Source organism: Anas platyrhynchos, chromosome 13 (genome assembly GCF_047663525.1).
Source record: "Anas platyrhynchos isolate ZD024472 breed Pekin duck chromosome 13, IASCAAS_PekinDuck_T2T, whole genome shotgun sequence".
In the NCBI taxonomy this organism is placed as follows: domain Eukaryota; kingdom Metazoa; phylum Chordata; class Aves; order Anseriformes; family Anatidae; genus Anas; species Anas platyrhynchos.
In genome coordinates this window covers 15653308-15674434 of record NC_092599.1, presented here as the reverse complement: position 1 = coordinate 15674434, position 21127 = coordinate 15653308, and the positions used below count along the sequence as shown (strand labels likewise).

General features: G+C 47.5%; 1 protein-coding gene across 6 annotated transcripts in view; it reads left to right on the top strand.

The window, feature by feature from the left end:
• Nucleotides 1-21127, top strand: part of RBM6 (RNA binding motif protein 6) — a 52518-nt gene that overhangs the window by 9073 nt on the left and 22318 nt on the right. For all 6 annotated transcript variants that reach the window (XM_027467242.3, XM_027467238.3, XM_027467240.3 and 3 more), the window contains one exon: nt 10648-10721. In XM_027467242.3, coding sequence (XP_027323043.1) covers nt 10648-10721 — 74 coding nt within the window. The remainder of the gene's footprint in view (nt 1-10647; nt 10722-21127) is intronic.

Below are 21127 nucleotides of genomic sequence, written 5' to 3'. Positions count from 1 at the left end.
AGAAAGGAATAATTTACAAGGCTGCTTTGCGTGAATTACACTGGAACAAAGACGTGTGATTGTAGCAAATGAGGGGCGAGCCCCTAGGACTGGTTTGGGTTATACTAATAGGGAATGCCTGAAAATGGGAGGAGACCATCTGAAGTCACTGCTCCTGCTCTGATGATACTGAACAGGTCCTGCTCCAAAGTGAATTTCTGCTGTTTTCCAAAGAAAAGGAAAATGGCACAGCTGCTTTTGTCTCTTTTTAAACCGAGGAACGCAGAGGCTTGTACCATCGGTGGTGCTTTTCCTTATTACCAGTGTGGGTTGCACGTGGAGCAGCTGGAATTCCTGCTGTCAATACGTTACATAAAGGCTTCTCGAGTGTTTAGTAGCTGGGAAAGAAACTGGGGCAGTTGGGTATTTCTCAAGTATATTTTTATTTCTGGAAGCTGTCAAAGGAGATTTCACAACCTTGGGAACCTTTGAACTAAAGAACACCCCTGTGTTACATAGTCTGCTCTGGCCCAACAAGCAGGGCTTACAGGGTGCAATCGTTCTTGCTTCCTTTCCTCTTTTCTAAGCATGGTACAGCATGGCTGTCGTCACCCTTACAGCACCGAGTGTTACCCAACGATTGCAACCCATTTTTTGCCCTTCCTGATGTGATTTGTCAGTTGCTGTGTTTCTGAAACACAACACGTTCCAGTAAGAAGTCAACGTGAACTGGGAATCTTTTCATGAGTCTCTTCTGGTGTGCATTATTAGGGCATAGAGCCCCCGGTAGAGAACTGCTGTCCCTTTCCCATTCCCTGGTACAGAGGCCTCTCAGGCTGTGATGCAGAGTCTGAGTTAAGTGCGTAAGCCCTAGTATCTGCTGATGGTCACACGTAAAATACGGGTTGTGGTTTTTGTTGTCTCTGTAACAGCTGCATTCTATTTGTCTGTCTCCTTAGCAGCAGAGTGTTGTGTGGTTTTTTTATAAGAAAGTTCTCCTGGCTTGCAAAAGCCAGGGGATGAAGAATGGGGTTAAAACTAGCTCATATTTTATGAGCTACGTAAAGCTGATGGTTAACCCTGTCCGTCCAGCATCAGCAATGTAAGCTGTGTAGCACCGTTCTGGGTTACATCGATGCTTCAACGACTTTGGTTTGCATCATGTCCTAGGGCTGCAAATGCAGCTACTAATTTAAACAGCTTTCTGATCCTTGTTACGCAAGATGGATACATCTAGGACAAAACAAGCTTCCTGAATTGTGAAAACGTCTTCTTGAAATCGGGTAACTAGAAGATGTAGTAAACTAAATCCAGGTTTTCACATGAGGTAATCCTAACAGAGAGACATGCGGAACTGAATTCACATTGACTTCTGAAAAGCTAAGCCTGTTTGAAACTAGGGCCAGTCGTGTGCATAAAATGCTGCTTTCACAATGGAGGGCGATGTAAATATTCATAAGAACTAAAAGCAGACTTCCTGGATTACTGATGTCTCTGATACACCTGGGCCCACCGGCTGCGTTCCTGTATCAGTGCAGTGGTACAGCAACAGCCTGATTCAGAAGAGCCCCCGCTAAGCCTGAGTGGGTTGTGTATTTTTGAACACTGTCCAGAAATGTTAAAAATAACACTAATCATGAGCGTGTATGTACTTCATGTCGAGTGCGTTCGAGCAAGAAGAATGCCTGCAGCTGCTGGAGAACAAAACCAAGCGTAACAAATAGCACACAATTAACTTGAGGTGTGAGGTTCAGATCAGTTTCCCAAAAAGATAATGCATATCATCAGGATTATCTCAGCAGCTTGTGTGATCATTCCGCTCTGTGATCTTTTTCAGGACTCTGTTCTGGGGAAAAAACATGTGGTTGATTTTTCTTTGGGGGGGGAAAAATAAATTCAACTTCTTTACAAATGCCTTTCTTTTACATCCTGTATATGCGCTAAGGGAAGCGTATTTTCACTGAAGGTTGTGCTGAGCCCGGAACACTGTTCTCAACATAGCTGGTGTGATTTTGATATACATAGAAGCTGTTTATTCTTGAGACTATTTTGTCTCTGGGGAACACAGACTGAAACAGTTCATAGATTTTTAAAAAAGTAGTGAAAGAAGAGACCTTGGGAACTGACGTAGTATTTCCGTTTGAATCAAAAAGGCAGGTATTTGCAGGCAATCACAAAAGACCAAAATGAAATTTCATTGTGTTACCCCGTGCAACATTATCTTGTATTGTCTTGTGTCTCTGAGCTATCAGTTGGATTTTGGAATTGATGCCTGCTTGCTTAGGCTGAAGTGTCATACTGGTTTGTGGGGGGAAGAGGGTTTCTCCCGACATAACGTGTTAAACGTTGGCAGAACTAACAATTAGGTTGTTGCCTTCTGGAGTGTGTTTGGCCACGTCTGTTCGATTAATCATTACAAAGAGTAAACCCGGAGGTGATAGTGAGATCTGCTTAAAGTCCATCAACTACTTCAGTCGGTAATATCTCCTTGTGCCTCCTGCTCTTTCAGAGCTGCAGATGCACTGCTTCTGTGGTAGATACTAGCACTGCTGGCTCGTCAGACGCTCTCTGCAAAGTGATTGTCAGTAAGTGCTTGTGAGCTGCCCCTGGCCCGTCTGGAGGTGCTTCTCTCTGCTCACCGGGGTCAGGGCTTTCGTGTGGCTTTCCAGTGGGAACCTCCTGCTGTGGAGCTGTTAGCGCTGCGGGCGATAGCACCAAGCTGCTCGTGGCACGGCTTCTGGTATTCTTGTATGGCTGTTTGCAGCCTCGTGTTGGTACTGACTGCCAGAAGCTTGAAACTGATACCTTCTGACCTTCAAGGAATCTCACATGAAGGCGCCTTGTCCTGGTTTTGATTTTGATCGTGTTTTAGGCTTATGTTCTGCCTGCTTCTCCTTAAGCTCTATTTCTGTTTTCCTGACTAATGCCAAACATAAGCCAAGTCTAGGAAACGATCCTGAGGGTTTGATGTGCATGGAGCACTTCAGGTGAATGCACATGTGTGACCTGCAGAAGGGAACATGCGGATCTAAGTTCATCTTAAAGGGCTGCTTATGATGAGGTGCTGCAGGAGCATCCAAGTGCTACATGAAAGCATGAAGCGTACTCTGAGCTTTCCATTCAAATTGTTCTCCTGGTGACCAAGCTTGGAACATGCTTTCCAGCCAAGATTCACATTAGGGTTGGTACCAACTTGGAAAAAGCTGTTTAGGGAAGGTGAGCTGAGAAATCGCTGGTAGCCCGAGAGGTTTTCCTGGCTTACTCTGCAAGCACATCTATGCATCTGAGAGGCGTCTTTGCTGAGCTGGGAAAGCCTGAAGGAGGATAGACACGCTGAGATAGAGAGCAGCAAGGCCAGGGAGGATCTCTGTGAACTCAGAGGGCCCAGGTGAGCTGAGGCCAGGCACCTTCCCGTGATGGAGGCGCGTGCAGGAAATGCAGTGTAACCTCAAATGCAATCAACTTAGCCTAGTGGCAGCTGCCTGCTGACTTTTGAAAAGCTTTTGTTTTAGCAAGTACCATTGGCACCAGGTACACTTCATTCCTTGCTCAGCCACCTCTGTGCACTAGCATTTACCTGTTTCATTTCTGTGGCCCTCCAGACCTGGCCCTTAGCCTGTAGATGCTTGGAACTGCCTCCTTCCCTTTGTTAAACTTGATGCGTTTTTTTTCTTAGTTGAGGGAGTTCATCTTGGTCTTACCAAGCTCTTCCACTCTGGTGCCCTGTTAAATATTAATAACCCTCTAAGGTAAACCTATAAAAAGCACCTTTCCCCTGCCCCCTCAGTGCAATGTATCGTGTATCTCAGAACAGTGAATCGTTGCTGTCAGGGAGACTCTGAAATCTAAAGTTATTTTCTTTACAGTATTGAATATTACTAAAACTCATAATCTAAGGTCCAGAAATGTATAGTTTGTGATGGAAAAATGGATACAGTTTTTGAGCAGTGCTCCCCTCCATAGCAGGGATAATCTCTCCGTTGTCCTGGGCTGGGGCGCATCCCAAGGTGGTGAGCTCCCCATTGAAAGCAGAGCTCCTGTTGTGTGGGGGGCATTTCTGTGCTTTTGGCTGGCCCACGTACAGCTAAACCTCCCAGTCACTGTGCGTGCAGGTGGGGTTTGAGCCAGCGACCCTCCTGGAGGTCAGAGGTGCTGGAGGAACACTGCCCATGGCCCCGTGTAGGTTGCAGCTTCCAGCCATAGGCAGGGCAGCGAGCCGCCCTGCTGTGCTGCACGGGAAGGATGTTCCTGGAGGTGTGCAGCCAGAACCCTGCTGAACCAAAACCTTCTCTTTCCTTTCAGGAGTCATGCAGTACCCGTGGGCAAACCGCTCCGAAGGGTGGTTTTGTGGCCAGCTAGTGGTGTCCTCCTGAAGAGGGCTTGGTGCCGACCCTGCGCAGTGTGGTTAGGTCTCATAAGGCCTTACAAATCCTTTGGTGTGGTACAGAGCTCGCTGTGGGATGGCGTGAGGTGTCTGCTAATGTGGCACAGAGGTGCCTTTTGTGCTAACTGTGCCGAATACACCTTGTCTCACCATCAGGGCTGGTGCTAATGCAGCAGAGGAAGGACAGTCTCCTGTTGCTGTGCTCAGTGTTTTGCGTGGTGAGGATTGTGTGGCCCACTCGGCTGCATCAGCCTCAGCTGAGGGCGCACAGCTCTCAGGTGCTCGTAGAGGTCTGAGGTGATCACCCAGGAGTTCCCAGGGTGCTGTAGCACGCTCGGAGTTCCCTGCTGAAGCACGACCAGATCACCTGCTCATCATCAGAGGTCCTCATTCTGGAGGGCTCATCTGTCAGAAGGCGGGGAAGTATCTTCACTGCTGAGTCCTGTTTGTAGCCAAAATAGCCTGGCCAGGACTGGGAAGCACCTTGGCTGGCATTAGTCCATGGTCATTGATGCCAGTCCTTGTCAGTTTTCCCAGCTGTGTGGGCAGTAGGTTTTTGGCTGGTTCTGCTTGATTTTAGGGCAGGAGAGCGTTGCATCATGCAAGCCAAAGGCATTCTCACCAATCTGTCCTCATCTGTGATGTGGTGGCTTAGCAAGTGGGAAGGACGAAGCTGTTTAAGTCTGTTTGCAGCAGTGATCAACCTTGATTCGTGGTTTGCAGCCTGTTCAACACAGAAGGCAACAGCCAGCTGGGAAATGTGCTCACAGCCCTCCTGACATGCACGTTCCTTCTGTTTATGATGGCTTCTAAAAATGTGCTCACCCTTTTTGCATCTCCAGTGCAAAGCTTCAAGGCTTCTCACAGCGTGCTGACAGTGCTGGATTAATTGCTTTTCTGAGTCATTTGTGCTAAATGGCAGATCCTGGAGGCCCAGGTACACATTAGCAGTATTTCAAAATCAGTTTCCTGTCTGTAGCACCTTCCCACATTTGCAGCTTCCAGTTCTTTCATGGCGTTTTGTGAAGGCCTCAGCCTCTCTTGGATTCTGCATTTCTGTACAAATATAATGTAATAATTTGTCTCTAATAAAGCTGCAGTGTGCAAGATCTTAGTGTCTTGGGTTTTTCCCTCCTCCCCACTGTGCTGGTGTACAAACCACTGCCCTTCTGGCCAAGAATACAGCTGTGGAAGAAAACAGCGTGGACTTTTTGCCTTTGAGGGCATCTCAAGCAGGTCCTTTCTGCATCTTGTCCTCCTGGGTGGAGGAGGAAGGACAGGCTGTAGCATGCTACCTTTTAGGACAGCTGCATGTCAGATCTTCTGGTTTCAGTGCTGTTCTCTTGTGCAGCACTGTCATGAATATCTTTTTTAATAAAGAGGGACAGTATGAAGTGACAGCCCTTTTTTCACCAGCCAGGTGTGGCTTGTAAGTGCTCAGCCTTCGAAAGGAATCGGGGACGTGGCTTGGTGCAGATCGTCCTGTTTGTTATTCAGCAGCAAGCTTCTCTGATCCAGCTCTTCAGCTTTCGGAGCTGGGGAGGCCAACGCATCTGTGCAGCAAAGAGGCCTGACAAATTTATGGAAGCTCTGAATCCACCAGCTGGTGTGGAGAGCGCTCTCGCTTTTGGCTTCTGAGTGTGTGTGAGCACAGATCGGTCGCTGCCATTCGCTGCGGGGGCGCCCTCCAAGGGAGCAGGCTGTGGACAACTTTATTTTCTCTGCTCGCTGCAGAAGGCACTGTGCTGTTGCCCATCCTTGCATGCTACGGTGCGCCCATCCTTGGCCATGCACTGCTGTGCACGTTGAGGAGGTCCTGGCTTCTTGGCAGCATCGAGTATATTGGCCCTGCTCAGAACAGTGCGCTCTAACAGTGTGGAGCTATGGAGAAAGCCCTGCATTTTCTGGTATTTTCTTGAGATGAGGTATTCACTCTTTAGTAAGGACGACTTCACAGGCTTCCTGGGCTGCCTCACACAGGTAATCTGTACGCAGCTTCCCTTGGAGGAAACAGGCCAGATTTCCACATGGAGTCATGGACACGCTGCCAAAACCTCCCACAAACGAGGTAGTGATTCCTGTCAACCAAGCAAAAGCTGATTTGGCGAGAAATGTGCAAAATGTTGTCTCCACAGCTGTGTGAGATCATAGGGACTTCCACAGCCCTTGAAGGGATCTCATTTTCTCTCCATACTTGATGCTGTAGCTGCCTTTGAAGCAATAGAGCTTTCCTCTCTAACGTGGATGGAGCTCTGCAGGGGATTTCCCTGGCTGCACTCTGTTCTGCCCCGTTGCCTCTGCAGAGAGCAAGCCCCAGCAGAGAGCAAGCCTCCTTCAGCAGGCTGCCTTTGCCATCTCTCAGAGTCCTAGAAGTACACAAAACTACAAATGTTCTTCTTCTATAGCACTTCCATCTCTTGGGGTGTGCTTATTCCTAGAATCAAGGAGCTGGATCAGATCTCTTCAGTTGGATGCCTTTGTCACGTTGCCATCATGCCTTCAGTATCTTCAGTTTGGCATAGATCAGGGTCGTTGTTGTTACATGATTTATTCATTTGGCTTCCTAAAACTCCAGAGAAACATTTTTGATGTCTTCATGCTACTTCCAGCACATACCAGAAGAACATTGTCTTTGTTTTAGATCTTGACATAGCAAACTATCGTGAAGTGATGCATTACTGTGTGTCAATTGTTCAGTAGAAATCATGTGTGTATAGAAACAAGGCTTATTTTAAATCTCAAGTGCATCTCATTTTTTATCTAAATCCCAATAAAGGTAATTTTAAACGAGGCTTTCAGGACTTTTAGCCAAACTGTGGCATGCTAACAAAGACCTGATATGTGTCGTCAGAAATCACTCCACTGAAATGCATGGTTAAGAAGCAAAAATATTCCTTGTTTTTATTATGTTTGCACAGCAGCTTCCTGGAGCTTTAAACATGTGTCCTTAGTAGTATAGAGTGCTCACATTCGTTGTCAGTGCAGAAAACAACAGAGCATGCCTTGGAAGCATCCATAAAGGTTGTGTATACACAGAAGCACTTCAGGAAAACAAACTCATTCACTAACTGGGGGAGTTCAAGTGTTGGAGGACTGGTGCGTAGCCTTGTTGGAGAGTTCGTTTGAGCAGCTACTGCTCCAGTACGCTCAGAATTTGGGGAGGGTGTTGATATCAAACACTTCTGCCAAAACAAAGCATTCCTTACTCAGTTCTTACTCAGTTCCTTATTTGTATTTTTTTCCTGTGGAGCCCGAAGCAGCGGTGATACAAGTGATTAAGACGATACTTGGCTTTATGTCTTCATGTGAAACCTTGCCTGTGAGTTCAGGCCACCTTGAGTCACAAAGCCACGCTGTAGTCATCAGCAGTGATTCTGCGTTGCTGGTTTGATCATTTTGCTCTTACTGATAAGCCCTGGAGAATACTGGTAGGTGTCCCAGAGCTCTGGTGTGCAGGGGAGGACAGCTCACCCTGGGGTGCCTGTTGTACCGGTGCCTGTCCCCGTGCATCTGCCTGTCAAATCCTGTGCCCTGCTTCTGGTAGCAGCAGCAGAGTTGCTGGGTTCTGACAGGCAAACTGCATTCAGAAAGAAACATAGGCAAGCTCAGCAGCTGCTGCACAAAGAGCTGAAGCAGCCCTACGAAGGAGGCAGAGAAGCACAACAGTTGCTGGCAGCAGCCTCTCTAGCCAGCCTCAAGGCACTCAAGTTTTATTTGAAGTGTTGTCCTCTGGGTAGTGGGATTATTGCCAACGGTGGCAAAAAAATCAGCAAATATTGCATTTCCAAGGCGTGGTGTGGTTGTGCTGTTGTTCCTGCGTTTCAGTGGGCTTTCCAGCTCTAAAATGGAAGGATGTTGTCCTGGAGCTGGGGGCAGAGGGGCTGTGCTGTCGAAAGCTGCTGATGCTGTGTGGTTTTCACACATCGCCTGCGCTGGTCAGATCTGTGAAAAGAGGATTGACCTGGGGATGGGGGACAGAAAAGTTCCGAGCCCCCCCAGATCTTCACGGGCAGTTTGGAGTGGAGCAGTGGCTCCAGGCTGCTCTCTTGTGTCACTGCTTCGGTGCTGTGCAAGGACAGCTGGTACTGAATCGCGGAATGCGACGTTCCTGTGCAACCCGACCACAAGAAATGAATGTGTGGCCTGAAGCTGCTTTTTGGCAGGATGTGGGGCCAGAATTTCTGGGTTTCATTCTCACCGTGTATGTTAACTGCAGCAGTGCTTATTAGGTGGGTTGAGTTTGGTGGGGAAGAGGGAGGGAAGGAATTGCACAAGGCAAAACGTGCTGATCTTCCTCGTCGCTGGCATGGGTCTGCAGCGTACAGACCTCTGAGGACCTCAGGTTTTACATCCAACATCAACAACATCAGCGCTGTGCTCAACTCTGTCATGCTGGATTAAATCCACATCTAAAACACTCGTTCACTTCATCAGACATCGGGTGTAAACTGCCTCTCACATGGAGCAAATCGAGTGAAAACTTGTGCAATCTTCTTCCAGTCTGTCTGGAGACAGCTTGCTTCACGTGCTCACAGAACAAAGACAGGGCTCTCATCCCGGCCTGCTGACTACAGCAGCTTTTGGAAATCCTTCCTGGGAGTCCTACAGGCTGATAAATAGCATTCAAGCAAGCCTCTTCTAAACATGAGGGGAGGAGAGAAGTGACTTTAGAGACCTGGATTTGAAGGCAGCTTTCAAACACCCTGTGAGAGCCTGTGTGCTGCTCCGCAAAGCAGTCTCCCAGCAAGGGGCAGCACTGCTCCTGGAGAGCAGCTCTCTTCTGCAGAGCAGAGGACTGCTTTTATTTTTAAAGGCTAGTTGGTGTGGCTGGAACTGCAGAGCCTATGATTTTTATTTATTTATTTATTTTTTGCTGCTTCTGCCATCTGAAACCCTAGCTCAAGTTCTAGCTGCCCTCTTGATGCAACGATATCAAGTGGCTTTAGTGGTATCACGGGTGGTGTGATGCTGGTCTGCCTCTTGCACTGAGCTGAAAAGCACCTAGATTGATAAATTTCCTTCTGATGTGCTAATATTGACAGAAACAGTATGTGGGAGGGAAGTAAATTCCAATGTGAGATAGAGGAGGAGCTAGATTCAAGCTGGAGTGTTGTTCTAACAGCAAATGTGCAAAGTCAGGGGTGTGTTGTTAGAGAGAGGATGTGAGAGAGATCCCAATTAAAAAGCAGTGGGGTTTGGTGATGGAATAGATTTGTTTGGACTTGTCTCTGAAGTGTGGAAGTGTGAAGATGGTAAAAAATAAATACAAAGAATCAATAAACAAACAAAAACCCACCACAAACAGCAACAAAACCAGAAAAGTTAAAACTGGTGAGTGCAGCAAGCATCATTGGGAGTAGTTTCGGAGGGAGTCGGGGGTAATTCCAGCAGCCTGGGGTGCCTGGCCTGAGGGAAGCGTGGCACGGGGAGGGTGAGGTTTGACCTCAGGTTGGTGCTCAGCTCTTGGGTTCTGGGAGCTGCCTCCAACACCAAGCATGGCTCTTAGGATGCTCTTAGCTTCTGTAACGTTCACCTCGCTCTTTACCGTGGGACGTGAGATTTCAGTGCAGGTAACTGGAGCACAGATCAGCTGCTGACTGAGATGGCAGCCTTCCAAGGAGGAGAAAAGTAAAGGCTCTCTAGTTTCTTGCTGCTAAACTTAAGCTCCCGCGCCCTCTTATTAAACGTACAGTCATGTCTATTGGAAATAAAATACCAGAACGAGAAAGTTGGAGTTATCGCTTCCTGCTCCATTGTTCTGTTTCATGGTACAAGGGATTCGGACTTGAAAAATAAGCATATGTTGAATGGGAAATAGCAAAGGTAATGGAATTGTGATGGTTCGTTTTGAAACGTTGCCCAAATGAAAATGCTGGTCATTGGTGTAAAATACATTCACAGCAAGGTACTTTGGAGTGACTTTTACCAACACTTGCTTTGGAGAACGCTGCTTCCAAGGCAGAACAAAATGTGAAACTAGTATGGAAAATCACAATGCCTTAAAAAGAAAAAAAAGTGATTATTTCTTGCCCTAAGGAAGGGTGTGCCTGTCAGTGGGTTGTGTAAGGGGAAGTGGGAACACTGCACTATTAAAATTCATGATAAACTGCACAATTAGTCATCATCCAGCTAGTCCCTGATTTCTCTCCTTTTCATTCTGGAGTATAGAGGGGGTGGTTAGAGGGTTTGTCACTGGAGAGAAAGGGAAATTGAATATTTAATGTGGCTTTCTTTATGACAAGGCACTAACATGACTCCCGTCTGTATTTAAATGCTGTCCCCAGGTTACGACTATGGCTATGTCTGCGTGGAGTTTTCACTCTTGGAAGAGGCCATCGGATGCATGGAAGCCAACCAGGTTGCTTTACACTTCGGTCAATGCTGCTAGAAGATTTAAAACAATAATAATTTTTGGTGGGGTGGTGGAAAGCCAATGAGGATTTGTTTTGCACTATTCAAAGGCAGATCTGTTCTTGTACAATACACAACGCCGCGGTTTAAACATGTTTCCGGAACCTTGCAAAAGGCTTAGAAATGCCAGTGTGAAAGAGCTGCCAGACACCGAAGGGTCTGCCCTCCTCCCAGTGCGTGGCAGCACGCTGGCTAGGTTCACAGGCTGGTAGCTGGCTGAATTCCAACACAGGTTCTGGCCCTGATGCTCTTGTACTCACGCTGAAATCCAGTCGGGAAGAGCTCTGTGAGCATTAAATGTCTCCCCCGGGTGTGCGTGCACACACACACACACATGTGACTGGAGGTGAGGCCTCTGGTATGCAGCTCTGAGTCAGCTGCGACTTGCACGCTCTGCTTTGCCATCTGCCTTGTGTGTGGGAGAGGTTCTTAATGGTGCATCTCCCCCATATCTGTCTTGTCCTTTGGCAAGCTGGAGTTGCAGACACGAGGACTACCCTGTGTTCAGTTGCACCTGGTAAATCTGAATGTTTCCAGCCCTTAAAAGTGCAAGGTGGCTTCAGTCCCTAGTGAATAAGGACCTAAGGGGAGCCTTTAATCTGACCTGATATTCAAGGCTACACTTGTTGGCTGCTGTGCTCCAGCAAGATGCATAAAATGTGTCAGATAAAGCATAGATTTCCATCTTACACCACCCTGCCTGTGCCTCAGAACTGCCTGTGATGGATCACTCAGGAAAAACCACTAAGTGAGCCCTATTCCTTTGATGCATCCCTTATGCCTCCTCTCTGTTGCCTTCTTCCTCCAAATGTGCCTGAGTAAGAATCCATATGAATTATCAAAAGCCTTTTTTGCCAGAATCCCATGTCTTGCTGTCACGAGAAGAGAGTCATGAGTCAGATTCAGGGCTGTGCATGTGCAAAAACGTACTTAGAGTTGAGTCTTCGCAGCTGGGGTTTCAAAGGTCCCACTAAGCACTTGCATTTGCCTCTGTTTTCAGTTTCCGAAATACTGCAACTTAGAAGAATGTTTTACAGAAATAATTATTTTGCTGGGAAGGAGCCTGGCACATTCCCACTGGATGGGGGAGGGAGGGAGCAGAAATGAGAGAAGGCTCCAGAATTATTCATTACTTTTACCATCAGTGACAACCTGTTTTCCCTTCAGTGTTGCTACAACTCCCAGTCTATTATGTACTCACTGGGAAGTACGTCATTATGTGTGGCACTCTGTTTAACCACGTGCCCCCACGTATTCTCTCCCCAGTTTTGCCCACATGAAATAACGTCTCCCTATGCCAATGCCCTTCCCAAATACCTTGGGATTTGGGAATTCCTCCTCTTCCTATTTTTAAGGCCTCCTCTCCACCTTCTCATATTTGGAGCATCCCCATATATTTGGACAGGTGTTTGCCTTGGTCAGCTTAGGTCCGTTGCTGCAGCAAGGAGCCCGTAAGCGCCAGGCCCTGAGCTGAACCAAGTGCCTAAAGGTCCCCAGTACATCCCCGTACCTGTGTGCACACGAGGAGGTTCTGGCTGGCCTTCATCTGTGGCTTACATTGATCCCTCCCAGCAGCTATAGCAGGCCATCAGGCTGGGTAATTATATATCCTTTTTCCTTCTAATTAAACAGCAAAAAAACCTAGTAAGTTTTGTATCTGACTTGCTGCAAGAAAGCAAGCTAATTTCTAAGTTCTCAGTAAAATCCAGGTGGAGGTTTTCAGAAAGATGCAATTCACTTGTCGTTAGACAACGGGTACCCCGTTGTAATATCTTCCGAGGTAGGGCTGTAAGATCGTTTCCTCAGGCTGAGAATTAATCTGGATTTTTACAAACTGCAAAACCAAAAACCTTTGTTAGCCAGGGCTTGGATTCGTTGATAGTCGAGTTATTTTCAGCAGGTTATCAGCTCTCCCTGTCAAATGTAATCACTTGGGAGAGCATAAATAGCAAAGCGGTGTCAGCCCATGGTGACGCTCTAGCACCTCACTAGCCAGCCTGCCTCTTTCTCAGTTTTCTACTGGCTGGGAATGAATCCCTTTTACAGACACATCCCTTTTTTGATGCTGTTTAATGCCTATTTAGCCACCCCTGCCTAAAGAGCAGTTGTTTACCTCCCTACATCTCTGTAGTCTGTAATTACCCTGTTGTGAGATCCTTTTATTTCACTCAGCACAGAGCAGTGCTCACTTGAGGTCATTCCTAAATTTGCTCCCTACAGATTTACCAGGTCCAACTCTCCCCATGCAGTCAGCCTAGCATGTGTATGTGACTCCTGAGATCTGGGGGGAGGTTCAACTGAACACACTGTGGTGAGGAAACATCCATCTTCTGTGCTGCCCTAATTTGGGAAGAGAGATTTATTCCACCTGTATTAATTGCCACAGCTGAAGTAACTGCAGTAACGCCCGGATAAATTGCCTTGCCTTGTTGGTGGCAATTTATTGCAGCTCAAGGGGCCCATCTAGTGTACGTGAGCTGTGATGGATCGCCAGCTTTGTTTGCACAGAGGTGGTGCATGGCAGGTTTTGCTGAGAGAAGAGGCAGCCGCCAGCTCTCCTGCCTTTGGGCAGGCTCCTTGCCCCAGCAGGGCACGATGGCTGTTGTCTTGCAGGACGTGGGTGCAGCGCTCCTTTCAGGCTGGTGGGCACAGTGCCTCTGGTGGTCTTTTGGTATGAGTTGGCTGTCGGATTTGTTAGGAGTTTGACTTTAATGAGAGCTCTTTCTTCTGTTAGCAATGAGCTGATTTTCCTTTGGGGAGATGCAGTTATTTGAAATGGCAAATGGGATTTCTGTCTGCTCAGTCACACAGTTTCTCCTAAATCTTCCCCTCCTTTATTCCCGTTCTGAAGGTTGCAGAGTGGTGTGCAATTTATCTTGCATTTTTTTACGTTCAGGCTTAGGGTCACCTCCAGTGTAGAAGTGTTCTTGCTTGGCAGCAGCATTTTGGCTTCTTAGGAGACACCTCTGACAATTTGTTCCCTGGCTCTTGTTCCCTGTATGCATTGGGTTCCCTCTGAGCACCTGAATTCTCTCATGTGCTCCTCCTTCACCTGTAGAAGAAATGCACACACTGAACTTGTTCTTGGTGCACGAAAGCTGGGTGGGAAATGAAGTACCCTCACGTACTGGTGTGTGTCATAAAGGCAGCTGAAGGAGGACAAGCAGAGAGATCTTGTCTGTACTGCCTGGATATTTTGCTGTTTTCAACGAGGTGGAGCTGGTTGTTATACAAATGGAATCAGAAGATTTATTTGAAGCTTAGGAGCAAACGATTTGTCTTGACTGACTATATAGTGGTGTCCCCCAAGTCCCCTCAGGCCTCAAACTTAGCAACACTTGGCAGTGTGAATATTTCCTAGCTCTTGTTGCTAGTAACTAACATCTTCCTAAATCCTTTCCTTCTGCTGCGTAAGCAAGAGGGTGAAAATGGGAGAGCTGTAGCATGAACTTGTGAAAATACCTACTTGATAAATTACTGTAGAGATACCCAGACGTGTGCAAGAGTGGTTGTTCCTGGACTTGCTCTTGTACCTGCCTGCACTGAGACTGGTGTGTAGCTGCTCAGGGGAGCAGCTTTCCCTGCGGTTCCCTGAGGTTCTGGTTCTGCTTGCTGACCACAGCGATGCCTCTGTTCCCTGCTTGTTTCTCCCAGGAGAGGGATGTTTCGTGGGTGCTTGCTTTACTTGAACACATCCGACCACTGTGAGGTTGGAAACAACAGTTGTGTGTTTCTTCTGCTCTGCATCCCCTTTTTTATCCCTTCTCTGCAGTGCTTTGCATTTGGTGTGAACAGAACAGACTTCACTGTAGCTGTTGGTGTTAAAATCCACAAGATGCTTTGACAAACTGGCAGAGCCTGGGACTTTCTGTCCTGAAAACATTTGCAGTAACCAGTCACAACTCCGTGTCTTTCCAGTTAAATACAGAAGGAGCTTGTCACTCTGCTGAGAATGCTTCGGCTCTGCTGACCTGTAGCTGCCGAGTGTGTTCTTATGTGCTTGGTGCAAGGAACGTGTTGTAATTTCTAAGAGAAAAAATAATTTTCCTTTTGGTAGGATATATTGAGTTGTGAAGTCTGAGATTTTCCAGCAGAATCTGCAGAGTGCCCTGTGCAGTGGGAGATAACGCTCACTGCCAGTGCGTTTTCCTGAGTACCCATCAGTTACTCCCTTGGCAGTGTCACTGCATGCCATGGTGGCTTTATCCTGCAGTTGTATGTGGTGGTGACAGTTGTCTCTGTCCACAAAAACACTAAAATCCATTTGTGTGCTAGGTTAAGAAGGCAGGGGATGGCCTTGCCTTTACCATTTCCTCCTTGGATCACCAGCTGCCGTACAGCCCTGTGCGTTTCTTGTTGTATATTTGGTGTGGGGATTTTTCTCAGGTCGTATCACTAGCATGCATCTTCTTTTTCCCTATTTAACCTGTCCTGCTGTCAACTGTGTGGATTTCTAGAATTATGTTGTAGAGTCTTCCACTCTGAGTTTGTGTTTGGAGAGGGGAAGAGGACTTGTGTACTCAGGCTGTGTATCTTCTGTCAACTAATGCCTTAGGAAACATGCGTGCTGTTTGATTTTCATGATCTGCTGGCCTATGGAAAGTTCTCTCTGTAGGCTACCTTGTAATCAGATGATTGGATTTCCAGGCAGCACAGCTGATTTATTTTTTTTGCATGTGTCTGATTCAGTGTTTGACCTTGTCATGAGTTCACCAGGGCCTTACGTCACTGAGGCTTGACGTGTTGACTCAATCGTTTGTTCATTCCCACTCGTGTCCTGCTAATAACTGCGTTGAGCTGCCATTTAATTGGAATTACCAGCCTCTGAGGTCAGCGAGGAAGTCTGCAGCGTGAGGCTGGGCAGAGGCTTGCCTGTGAGTAAGCCTCAGCTCTGCCTGCGATGACCTGTGGCAGCGCCGTGTGTGTGGGTGTGCATGTGTGTATCCTGCAGCGGCGCTGTGATGAACGCGCCGTCTGCTCCTCTGCTGGGAAAGACCGGCTTAATCTCTGCCTTACAGAGACCTGCTCTGTGCAGAGACGGGTTCCTTGTGTTGTGACATGTCACTGCCAAAAGCTCCGCTGTTGGAAATGCACCTCTGGACCTTCTTCTCTTCTGTCATCTCAACGTCTTCTGTCATCTCGCCTTTACAAGCTGGTGTGAATCCCGTGAATCTTTTCTTCCTTTGGCACAGGAGGTCATAAGGGATCTTCTGCCAAAGACTTCGCACGCTGTTCCTTCAGCTAGTAGCAGCTGCCCTTCACTGTGGCTTTTCTAGCCCTACCAAGATAAAAAAACACAACAACCTTATTCACAGCTCTGTCCTGCCCTGTCTCAGGAAGCAAACCATGCAAACCAATTTACCTCCAAATCCGTGCACATTTGACTGGAGGACTCGTGAAGCTTGCATCTTCGTCCTCTACTTGTCTGATGCCAGCTTGCCATGTCCCTCTGCCTCCCTGCTCTTACTCCAAAATCCTGTCTTCTTTTTTTCTCCTTCAGCCTCCCTGTGCCAGTGTGGCGAGCACTGTGTGCTTTGTTGCTGCTGCTGTTGAACTGCTGCTCTGTAGCGGGGTTGTCCCTGCGGCCACCACCTGGGTGAGCTGTTTGGAGCACATGCTGGATGCGTAAGCAGGAATTCTGCAGCATCTCTGGTTGCTGGCAGTGGTGTGTGGCCCAGCAGGGTTATCTTGGGACTCAAATATTGCTCTGTATTGCAGAATTATCTATTCTGTGCACTGAAGCTCGCTTGGGCTGCGTATAAATAGGCTGTCCCAGGTAAAACATCCTTCCCTACCCTTTTCCAAAATGAAACTGTTTTCCCTCTGGCCTTTGGGCAGTTATGTTCTGGTCTTGCCTTTTTTTTTTTTTCTTTTCTTTTTTTTTTTTTTGCCAGTTGACATTAGTGAAGTTGTGTGATGATTTATCTCTGAAATATCCCTTCTTCCTGCATAGATCTCAAACGCCTTGCTAATCAAGTGTTTCTCTGTTGGGATAGATGTTCTAGTTAAAATGCCAGAAGCGTTAGCTGGCAAATGTTAAGGAATAACGTGGGTTCCTGAAGTTTGCTTAAATGGCTCGATCCAGGAGTGATTGCCCAGATAAATGTCCGGTGCTCTCCGTTGGATTGCATGGTGTGACACCAGTACCTGCAGTGCCTCGCTTGCTCCTGTTGGGCACCACAAACTGCTGCACGGCATCTAAAGGTGCGTGGGGGCGGATGGTCCCTGCACTGGTGGCTCAAAAAGAGGAACCAGCTTTAGGACAGCTGGACCTTTGGTCAAGCCCAACATGTAAAATGCAGATATGTGAAAGTTTTTGTTCGTGAATGCAAGTGCAGCACATACCACAGCTAAGTCTGCTCTCTGCCTCTTCTGTAAGGCTAAGTTTTTATTCTGACAGAGCAACACCTAGGAAATAGCCTTATTTCCATTACTGTCAACATGCAAAGGGTTACATGACATAGCATCTTGCGTGCTCCTCTTCTGAAATACTTTGTAGAGGAGATTTTGCCTTGAATTAGGAAGACTTGAGGTAGTCCTTGGGTGCATGTGCAGGGCACAGATGCTGCCCTATCCATGTAGCTGTTGGATTCTGTCCTCCTAACGTGTTAGTGGATAATCCTGTCACAACGAGGAAATCTGAGTCACAGATGCCAGGGACGGGTACAGAGTCGTCATAAAACCAAGAGCAGTGTTCTGCTCTGCCTCTCCGATTATATGTCTGTGACTGTGCTTATCTTCACGACTGGTTGACTTTCTATGAAGATATGTTGAAACTAAATGTTCTTGTGTAAGCACTCGGAAGGTGGTTATCAGTGTAGTATCAGAGTGCTTTGAGGGACTGCGGTAAATCAGCTGTCGTACAAATAGTGCATCGCCTCAATTGCTAGCTTGTTTACTTGTTCAGACTGTGTTTTTTGTGTGAGGATGTGAAATCCTTTGATCGAGCTCCTGTTTTAAAGGTAGTAGGACCCATTGCACCAATTTGCTTTGATGCTTTTGAAGTCACCCTTTAAGTAAGGTGGTGCCTAACAGAGCTGCAGGTGTGCTATCTGAAATCCCCTCTGTGCTCTTGAAAGTGGATGATATGGCTGAGATTACTTAAAGGAAACGCAGCAGCTGTGAGAAGGAAATGTCAGAATGGGTTCAGTTTACGTGCGTGAAGGCATCTAAGTGAACACACGCTCACTTTCATTTCCAGAGCAGGCTCAATTTCTGTCACAGCTTTGCCGTAGTGGCTCGCACAAGACGTGTCACTGTGAAGGAGATGGCAGTCCTTTTCAGCCCACTCCCAGCAATGTCAAAGGGGATGTTTTACAAGCTTTTGAGCCAGATTACAGTGCTAAGACTCCATCTGGACTATTTGGAGAAGTGGGAGCGTACCAAAATGTTGCAGTTTTTACTTGATGAGTCGTATTTGTTAACTTGGGCATCGGAACTGTTTGTTCATGCTTTTGTGCTATCTTGGTGCTGGTTGCTTTTCCATTCCTTGGTGCGCAAGCTGTTGTTGTTGGATTGCTGAACAGGAAGGTAAAAGGCTGAGTCTGGAGGCTAAAAAAAAAAAAGGCAAACGACACACTTACTGTTATTGACTAGAAATGAAGTGTGATTACAGTGGAAAACGGGGGCTGGTGTGCTCAAGTGGACTATTGTGTCTGTTACCCATGAATCACAGGCGACAAGGAAACAGGTATTTAACACAGGAGGAAACATGGTATTACCCACCCATTCTCATTTAAACCACGGCGCACCTTCAAGACCCTTATTAAAGTCTTCATATCTACAAAAATCACACACACACACAAAAACCACAGGAAGAAATCAGAGATCAGGAGCATTGCTCTCATTCTGGGTCTGTGCAGGACAAGACACCGTGTTGGGTGGAAGTGCACCCAGGGTCTGGTAGCCAGCAGAGCACTGTACTTCAGAAGAAAGGCACAAATTTCCTGTGCTCCTCTCTCAGTTGAGGGAGAATTCCTTCGTGGATCATGTAAGGTGATCCGTGTAACCCAGCAGGTATGAACAGGACAGCAACTGGGAGGTCCTCAGATCCTCCCCAGAGGAAGGTAATGGGGGAAAATCCCAAAGCCACTTTGCCCAGGGGAGCTGGCAGGTTCTTCCTGGCCTCCGCAGTGCCAGAAGCTGTGAAGTGTGGGGTTGAGATCCTGCAGTGAGATGCCTGATGTGAAGTGGCATTCTGCCTGAAGGGTTGTTCTGCTGCGCTGTTGCACTGTGTGCGTGCACTGACAGCTACTGGCCGTTACACCCACGGGTCCTGCAGCGCCACAACTTCGTGCCACCCACACACTGCTGGTCGTGTCTTCCCTGGGATGAGCCAGCAGCTTCTGGACGCCGATTCCCCAAAGGAAAGTGGTCTAAAATCAAGTGTGTCATGTACTGAAGTATACTTTTAATGAGGGTCAAAGCTACAAAGCTGTAAACATGAGATTAGAGTATTTAAATCTCTGAAACTTATCTTCTTTAGAACAGGAAGAGGAAAGCAGTTCTTGTTTTCATAGCCAGCAGGGGAGATCTTAGGTTTTGTGATGTACAGCCCCTATCTCAGCAGAAAATTAGCAATATTCAGATGGGTTTCATGTACCAGATTTGAGCCAGGATGAAAGTAAAAGCCCAAGCAAATATTTGCTGTACTTTTCCATCGAGGATCTCAGGAGAAGAGTTAACAAGGAAAGTAATTTTAAGTCCTCAGAATCCTAAGGTGTATTTTCTTACACGTAAGATTAGGCTGAGAGGTCTCACTAAGAAGATGTCTTGTGGTGTGAAGCTGTATATTAATTATATGAGCAAGGTATTTTAATGTTTATAGCCCCAGGTTTTTGAAGGCCCATTTGATTCTTCCCAACTTGTGATCTCACTGGAGAGCAGAGCTGGGGTGTTTGGTTGTTTTTTCCCTGCCAACGCGTTCTTCTGTGCCTGGTCCACGTGGGATTGACACTCGTCCCATACCACTGCCTGCTTCTCTGGCTGTTGGAGTCCCTGAAAGGGTTCAAGTGGCCATACCGAGCTGTTTGTGACCGTCGATGATGTCTGTGCATGCCGTTTCCCAGTCCTTTATGGATTCAGCCAGGCTGGCTTACTTCTGACGCAGGAGGGAAGTGTGTTCCTTTCCTTCCTCGGCATCAAGGTTTTCATAGGATCTGTCCTGTGCACCTACCTCTCTGGCTGGAGCCCTCTCCCGACCCACTGAGGGCAGGTAACACATCCTGAGAGCCTGAACAGCCACACAGGAGGTCATCTGCTGCCTCCTGCACAAGGTTAAAGCAGCACCTTCCCAAAGCAGCTCCTGAGAGCATGACTGAGAGACTTGGTCAGGTGCAGAAATCCGTGCACGTGCCTGCCTGAAGATGTGTCAGCCGCCTGCTGGCTCTATCCAAGTGTGACTGTTAAGGGTCTGGATTTAGCTGCTGGGCAGGCCACCTGCAAGTCAGTGAGGTGATGGGAAGCACATTTGGGAGGCACAGGTAAGGGCTGCGCTGCTGGTGCGTTTCCCCAGGCAGCTGACTTGGTTCTTTTTCTGACCCTTTTAGAGTCAGCATCAGGCACTTGCTTTTACCTGGGAAATTGGGGATGCTGAGAAATGGTGTCTCCAAGACCAAACCCCTCTGTTCATCCACAGAACTGCTCCCTCTTCCCTAGATTTTGGGTCTTTTCCTTACAGCAGAGAGGATGTCCTGCAGGGAGCTTGCCTGAGCACTGGCTGCAGAGAAAGCATTGCCAGTGATGGCTCTCAGTGCTTAATTTGGGGGGAAGAAGAACATTTTGAGCCACGGGGGAACCTTTCAACTGCTCTTAATGCTTTTGCGGTCATTGTGTCCTTAGCAAACATTTGCTGCTGTGCAGAACATCCTGCACTCTGTTCTCCACACGGGTCAGGCTGTGTTGGACTCGGCGTGTAGCCTCGTGGCTGTGTGCTCCAGCGAAAGGACATGCTTTTGTTTGGGTGTGGGATCTCATTGAAATACGCGGGATTGTCTAGCAATAAATCTACCCCTTTCTGGCAGAGCTCCCCAGCCTGACTTTTTTCCCAGCGTGACCCTGCACTGGGATCGATCCTCAGTGTTTTGGTCCTGTGCCGCAAATCTGTAATTAAGGAGCTGGGCATTTCCTCATTGTTCTCCTGGTTTCCTAATGGCCATTGCTAATTGTGAGGTGCTCCGGGGGAAAGGCACCGGAAGGTCCTGGGGTGGGTTAGTGCACGCAGCTGCATTGTGCTAAGATGTTTAAGCTTTATATTGTTTCACAGCGGTATGGCATGGGATGACCTTTGAGGAAGAAGGTGGTCATATAACAAAATATTGAGAAATATGTCCAGGCAGCAGAGCAGCATTTTGG